Raw genomic sequence first — 7,978 nt, forward strand, 5'->3', positions numbered from 1 at the left:
AAATCCAACCTGTGTGCGGAACCTAATTCCTCCCTAATCTACCGCAACCAAGAGCCCAGATCACTACCGACGTTTCAAGGGTCCAACCTTTAGGGGACCCCTTTCATAGGTCACCACCACCCTTGAAGATTGATCCCTATTCTGCTACTCTGTTATGCCTTTTAAGGCTCTTCTAACCCCACCTTAAAAATCCTTAAGTTAAAAACCCCACAACCCAAAAATTTCAATACGCATGCTCTTGCTTTCAAGCGATTTTGACTCCTCATCATAACACAAATTTCAATACACATTCTCTTGCTTCAGACGATTTGACTCCTAACAATCATTCCCCTTGAAAAAACACAGGACTTTCTCACCCATGCTTGTAGCCAACTCCAGGTTAACCAGATTTTGCTTTTAGGTTTTGTAGCGTCGCGCAAGTCACAACATAGCTAGGAGACATGCATCACTGGCCAAGACGAAGAGGCTACTGCGCGCAATCTCGGAGACTCGCCGCTGCAATCACATAGACTCATCCCAACATAGAAGAAGACGAAGTGGCTCCTGCAATCACAAGGTCACTGTAACTACCACATGGAAGATCAAAATCAAGATTTATTGGACTTGGAAGAAGAATGGATGTTTGATGAATTAAATCGAGATTTTAGGGTTTTATTTACTTTTTTTAATCAAAGTTTTTTAAATGTATTATATGTGTTTAATACATACCTCTATAAAAAGCGTGTAATTTACAGTATCTACGCAATTAATCGTAAAAATGTCCTTTTTGAATTATATGTATGTGTACATGTATAATACACGTATTAGATGCATATTTACTAACTACGCTCTAGACTCAGTTACTTATTATTTTGAGTTCAATAGAAGTAGTAGAAAATGAGTTCGGTTCCTCTGCATGTACCAACAGGTGAACGTACATGTGAGAGCCAACCACCTGTCCTATTGTTGCCATTTACAAGGGAAGGAGGGTTTTTTTTTATGAAAACGATATTAAAATGTGATTGATTCTGAGATGTACGTTCACATGTTGGTATGTGCAGATGATCCATTCTCATTATACCACATTAACTACAAATTTTTATAAGGACATCCTGGTCAATTCCATCTATGATGTGATTTTCTTCTCTTCCTACATGGCATGTTAGGATTATCCATATGATGCATTTTCTTCTCGGCAGGTCAGGGTTATCCCAGTTGAAATGAGCATTCGAGGAATTTAGCTCGTCTCCAGGGAGGCGTGCACCCAATGTGCTGCCAGGGGGTATCCAGCGGTTGAGCTGTGCCGCACACATCTCGACGCACATCTAGGGATGTATACGACACAACCCAACAGCTAGCAGCGCCCTAGGCGTTCCCTACTCCCTGGAGACGATCCTGATAAGGAGAGAGAGATATATCCTTTTATGGTTTGTGAATAAAATGGTGGACCTCCCTGTATTCGGAGTCCATAAAAGGATATCTCTATGATTATTTTAAAAGCAATGATCATTAATCATCAAAGAAAGAGATTTGATTTAACAACACCTAGTGAGGCGGCAGCTCTCCTGTTCTGAGAACGTCTTTCTTTGTAAGAAACATTTATTTGTATTTTTTGTTTGAAAACCTGTTCTTGGTTCTTAAAATAGCGTTTTGTAAACCTGTTCCAAAACTAATTTGTAAACAAAAGAACAATACTACTTAGATGCTTTTAGCAGTTATCGATTCCACACTTAGCTAGCCAATGTTTACCATGGGCACGATAACTGGTGCACCAGAGGTGCGTCCTTCCCAGTCGTCTCATACTAGGGAAAGGTCCTCTCATTCTCCCAACTCACATACCGCTTTAATGGATGAACAACCCAACCCTTGGAGCATACTAAAACCAATGGCGTTTGGTAAAACCTATTCTAAAACAATTTTTAACAATGTTACCAATTTTTTTTTTACCAAAATGTCATTACTATCATAAGTTCATAACTAAATCAAATTAAATAAATTTAAGACATTATCACCCAATACACCAAAACAAAAAATTAAAAAAATCAATATCATTCCAATCTTGGTAAATAATATGCAAAATGACATTATATGTATGAAAATTGAAAAGTTTTAAACTTCAATGACAATGAAGTAAGAGTAGATGCTTCAAGAGGTAATATTAATATCTACCATTGTTCAAGTCTAGCTTGGTAACAACATCTAGAACGTCCATCAACATCCTCGTATGATCCTTTGATTCTTTAATTGCTCATTTCAGATATCCTTTGATATAATCTGGTGAAGGAGAAGGAGATTTAAATGTAGAGGTTATTGAACCTTGAGATGGAGGTGATGTATGCTTGTTAGAAGAGCTAGGTTTTGCCTTTTCCACCCATTCAAACATTCCACACCCACGGTTGTAAGCTTCTGGGGAAATTAAAGATGCTTATTATAATGAATATAAAAAAATAAAAAAAAAAGACACTTTTGGTAACAAGGGTGAAAGCAAACATAAGTTGGTAATCTTACACCAGTTGATTGTGGGTAACACCAGAAAGGTTGTCCATAGTTCATAGTTATTTTTGCAGTTCTCACCTTGCATTGGCCTTGTCTACAGTTACAATTTGCAAATGTTGTTGAGAATACCTTTCCATAGAACAAAAGTATTGTGTGATTGTATCAAAATTTTAACAAATAAAGAAGAGAGAAAAAGATATAAAAAAACAACAAATCATTACAGTTCTGTAGCCCAAAAAAAAATAAATAAATTAGGACAAGAGGCAAGACAGTTTAATCCATGTTGGACATGACAACAAATGGATATGAATATGGGACAGGTGTAGGATCCATAACTTTCATACCCCTCTCCCTTGTTTTTTTTCATGTGTTGATGATGAGGTACATATTATTTAATACAATTTTGCATTTGGAGTTTTCAATGTCATATTGAAAAGTTATGATGAGGTACATAACTTTCATACCCCCTCTCCCTTTTTTTCTGTTATGCAGAAAGCAAGCTTCATAAAATCTTCTATGTCTAATTACGGCCCTACGCATTCTCCACTTGCTGTGCTATGTATGTGGTATTGGTATTGGTTTATCTAATCCAATGTGCCACCACAAAATATAAAAATTTATATTCCAAATTTCCATCTATAAAACCCAAACCAACCCATGAACATTTCTCACCACAGGAGACAGAGCTAGTCACAAACACCTTAGTCTACTACTACTTGATCAGATCGATCATGGCTTCCAAGGCTGCATCATCAACTGCCCTTCTCCTTATGCTCAACATCCTTTTCTTCACTTTGATCTCGTCTACCTATTGCCCACCACCACCACCAAAGTGTAGCCATTGCAAACCATCACCATCACCACCAAAGTCGCCTAAGCCACCACCAAAGTCACCACCAAGTTCATCTACTAGTTGCCCTATAGACACCCTTAAGATTGGTGTTTGTGCCAACGTGCTGAAGAGCTTGCTCAACATATCTTTGGGAATCCCAACCACTTCCTCTTGCTGCAGTCTCATCCAGAATCTGGTTGATCTTGATGCGGCTGTTTGCCTTTGCACTGCCATCAAGGCCAATATCTTGGGCATTAACCTTAACATCCCCATTGCCTTGAGCTTGCTATTGAATTACTGCGGAAAGAACGTTCCATCCGGCTACCAGTGCTCTTAGGCGTGTGTGTGCCACCTTATTATAGTTATGCTTTAGCTTTCTTCTTTTTTTTTTTTTTCCTTCTGTCCTTCTGCCAGCGCTTTTAATCGTGTTGTATATTATGATAATAAGTATGTTGTGCTGTAACAAATAACAACTTGTGCGAGTAAAGTGACCTTGTGCGAGTAAAGTGAGTCTCTTATTAATAAAAGCAGCTTTTTAGTTAGTTAATTTGTCTTGCTTCTTATTGATTAATGCTGCATGTGCTGCATGCATTCTTCGTAGGTTTTCGAGGACCAAAATCCTCTACACTGCAGCTCCGAGAACTCGACATGTGGAAAAAGCTTCATCCAACAGTGCAAACTCGATGGAAGACTTTTATTTTTTTTCTTTTTATTCTTCTCGAGGTCAGCACCGTTGGATGTCACATCTTCTATTTGTTGAGCTTTCAGGCCCGTACTACAGTGCACCGCCAAATCAAGGCATTGCAGAGGATTTTTTTTTTCTTCTGTTTCCAAGACTGTGCGTTAGAGAACTATGAATGTTTTGATTTTTGGTTAATTACATTAACAACAATTGGATAGGTTTTTTTTTTCCCCAATGGGTCTTTACTATAACTACAAGAGATTATAACAACGATTGTAAGAAGGTGGAGGGGGAAGGGTGCCTAGCTTGTGGCACAAATGTAAAACAAGAGAGTCAATCCCATGGCCTCCTTGGGGCATACACTCTACTGGCAAGTCACTAACCAACTGAGCAAGCAGTTGTTCACCAATTGGATAGGTTCATTTGCATTAATCTTGGTCATACCTTCTATTTTTTTTTTCTTCTTGTTAAAAGGTCATTTTGTATAAAAAACGAAAACAAAAAAAAATAAATACAAAGATTAACGACTAGGCATACCCAGACGAATACAATTGGTGAACGGCTGGATATACCTTCTTTAACCTATAAAATTATAATCATTATTGTCAGCGTGATCATTTTACTCGAGTTTGGTACTTGTCTGTTGGGCATTTATTGACAATTTACACTAATTTCATAGTTGAAAAATCAGGTTTTGACTAGATTGAGTAGCCTGAGTTGAGTCAAAATTTTGGAAAACATGGTCAAAAGTTGTGTAGACTAGACTAGCTAGGTCAGAGGAAAAAATGACGAGACTTTGTCATAAATCATCCGAGTCAAATACAACTTAATATTTTTACTTGAGTCATGACAGACTTGGCGAGTTTAGTTGTTTTTTTTTTAAACAATAAAGCCGGTTCACTTAGAAATTGAGTTGAATAAAATAGTAAGTTTGTATTCTAAAACAGTAAGAAACCCTCAACTCCTCGTCTCCCTTCTTTTGTTTGATCAATGGTACAAACTCAAAATACATTAATATGTGATTCCTTGATATTTTTCTGTATTTTTTTATTTTTTATTTTACTAATTATACATATTTATTACATTAATAAATAAGAAAAATGTAACTCACCTTGACTGGGTTTGACGAGACCGAGTCACTAGATTTTTCTGAAAGACGAGTCGAATAAAAAAACCTGATTTTTCAACTATGCTAATAGTTTGGATAGCTTTTGAAGTGAAAAAAAATAAAATTTCAAGAGTTTTTAAATAAGGTGCTCGTAGGGCTTTCAGCTTGGTAGTTCATTTTATAATTGGAATTATCAAGTATTTGCGCCGTCTAAGCCCTCATGTTGGACTATTATGATGATCTGACTTATGGTGCACAAAATAATGAACCATGCATGATATATATGGTGATTGTCTAAATAACACATTTATAGGTGTGTTAAGAACATATAACTTTCTTTTGATTGTCCTTGTCTTATTCCCAAAATTCTTTAAGTCAGTGATAAAGAGGGTTTTCAAAATTATTTTGAAAGTGACTTTTCATTATTTCATTTTCAAGAATTGTCATTGCCTCGCACACTTTTTGAGCATACATATGAAATGATAGATTTTACCCTCAATGAAAAGAAAAAAAATATATTAGTTAGACTCAGAGGGAAAAAACAAAAATAATTACAAATTATTTAACACCTTGTTGCAACTAGAAACTGTCGATGGATCCCTTGAGCAAGGGAGAGTCGATCTCCTTCGGCAGGGGACGCTCCGATGCCTAAATTAGGTCTTTGATAGCAACAGATAAGTTACTAGAACTCAAGATGATTGTTGTAATCTATACCTGAGTATATACAGTGTGGTTTTACCCCAAAAAAAAAAAACAGTATATATAGTGTGGACTATAGGTAGAGGCGGTGATGGAGAGTCCCGTATATTGAGTCTTCTATTCATGGTAGGAGAACTCGTGGCGGAATCCTCTTGGGAAAGTGTTTCCCTATTTAGTAGGAGTCCAATAGTGTTAGGAGTTTCCATATTGCTGCTCAATGGAGGATATGGTTACCTTGTTGGATTGCAATGCTAACTGTCTATGATATATTGGACTTGGATTAGCGATATTCTTTTATAATTGAATCTCCCGTTCCAAGCTGGTCAGGTATCGTGTGTGTGAAACCTGGCGGGTGGGAACCGCTCCATGCAGTTGTGGCCCTGTCATGCGTCATGCTCATATTGGCGAGCCTTATTTGGATATATCACACCTTAATGATTGTCAATAAAAAATCCCTTATATGTATGTGTGGTATGACGAGTTGCACAAAATTTCATCAAACGAAGATTTCTTCCACCGCTATTCTGCCTTTCTCTTCAATTGTCTAGAATCTATTTTCCTAAAAAAAATCAAAATGTAGTATATATCGAAAAGAACAAAACAATCAAAAAATATATATTTTTTTGATAAACAGAAATACTATTGAAGAACATGGATTACTAATGAACAAAATAATCAAATTATACCATTGCAAATAATGAGACAAATTCGGTGCTTCAAAGGTCAATGTAATTTGTTGCATCATTCCTAAGCATTTAGCAAAAGGTTAATGGAGAGAAATAACCCGTCAATTGACCAAGAAATGGGTGTTAGTTTTGTCAAGATTAGGCAAAGCTGGCTGGTTAATTTTATGGAGCCATATATATACATCAAGATAGTGAATGATTGAATATTGATTATGAATCATTCCTATTAAAAATATCTGCAAAGCCCTGTGGTTCTACAGTTTTACTTGTCAATCCAAATTGAAAGCCGGTTCAGTTCTGATAAGTGACAAATTGAAGTAGACATCACAATGGATGGATAATGCCAGAGTTTATGTGTACATGAGAAGTGCAATGGCTAGTTGTTTGTCCCAAGTAATCTGGACGTATGGATGAGCGAACTCCTCAGTTTCATCAATATGGGTCAAATATACGGGATCTGACTCCTCTATACGGAGTCCAGCGCCCAAGGACATCCAACGGCTGAACTGTGTCGCACACATCCTGACGTCTAGGGCTGTGGCGCTAGATGTCCCCTAGACACTCCTTGGGCATTGGGCTCCTTGGAGAGGAGCTTATTGATTCACATGGCAAGACAAAGGTGGCTATTTATCAAGTTTAAGTATCATTACACAGGTAGCAAAATTTTTTTCTTTGATGAAAATTAATTTATTAAAAAATCCGAAAAAAAAAGAAAAGGGAGTGGGAATGTAGAGCAAGGCAGGGGATCAGCTACTCAAGGATAGAACCCAAGAGAGGCCAACCAATCCCAAAGAGAAAAACCTTCCAACACATACAAACTAGGCGACAAAGGAATTCCACCAAACAAGGAAAATCAAGGGGGCCTTATGTCCTGCACAATGAGAGACCTAGCACATGGTTTGTATGGGCAGGAAAATTACTAAGCCACCCTCATGAGCTAAGTCCTTTCTAAGAATGTGCAGATCAATCAAAAATTCATATGTGGCTTAATAACGAGTTAATGAATGTTGTCATGTACTCCTTTTATGCATCCAAAACTACAATCTTGAAAAACAAATTTGGAAAGATATTTTGAGTCTTTGCTCTCAAATTAAAAGTTCAGGAACTAGCATTCTGTTGGAAGCAAGGTGGATTGAGATGATTTTCAAGGAGAATTCTATTAGATGTATTTCCAAGCTGGCATTTTGGGTCACAATTGCCCACAATTGGAAGGAGAGAAACTTTAGTTTATTTCGTAACAAGATGAAAATTTTATCTTGCATCATTAGAATTTAGAGATATCAAAATCGATGTAGAGGACAGGTGTAGAGGTAAAGGGCAAGCAATCCTGTAGGAAATTCGTCCTTGTTAAAAAATGGAGAGTGCATCCAATCTAGGTTGAGAGGAATGCGGTCCAATTGAGCTGTGAAGTGTTGGATTTTATTTATTAAAATCTTAAATCTTATTTTAAGTTTCAAAATAAAACCTCTTTTCACCCTTGGTTTTTTTAGGTTAAA

General features: G+C 36.9%; 1 protein-coding gene across 1 annotated transcript; it reads left to right on the top strand.

Moving 5' to 3' along the window:
• The first annotated feature begins 3,189 nt into the window (after nucleotides 1-3,189).
• On the top strand, nucleotides 3,190-3,696 carry LOC122645598 (pEARLI1-like lipid transfer protein 1). The gene has a single exon (XM_043838911.1). It carries the CDS (start codon nucleotides 3,207-3,209, stop codon nucleotides 3,642-3,644), a length of 438 nt encoding a protein of 145 aa, XP_043694846.1. The 5' UTR covers nucleotides 3,190-3,206; the 3' UTR covers nucleotides 3,645-3,696.
• Nucleotides 3,697-7,978: the final 4,282 nt, after the last annotated feature.

The sequence above is a fragment of the Telopea speciosissima genome, chromosome 1 (assembly GCF_018873765.1).
Source record: "Telopea speciosissima isolate NSW1024214 ecotype Mountain lineage chromosome 1, Tspe_v1, whole genome shotgun sequence".
In the NCBI taxonomy this organism is placed as follows: Eukaryota; Viridiplantae; Streptophyta; class Magnoliopsida; order Proteales; family Proteaceae; genus Telopea; species Telopea speciosissima.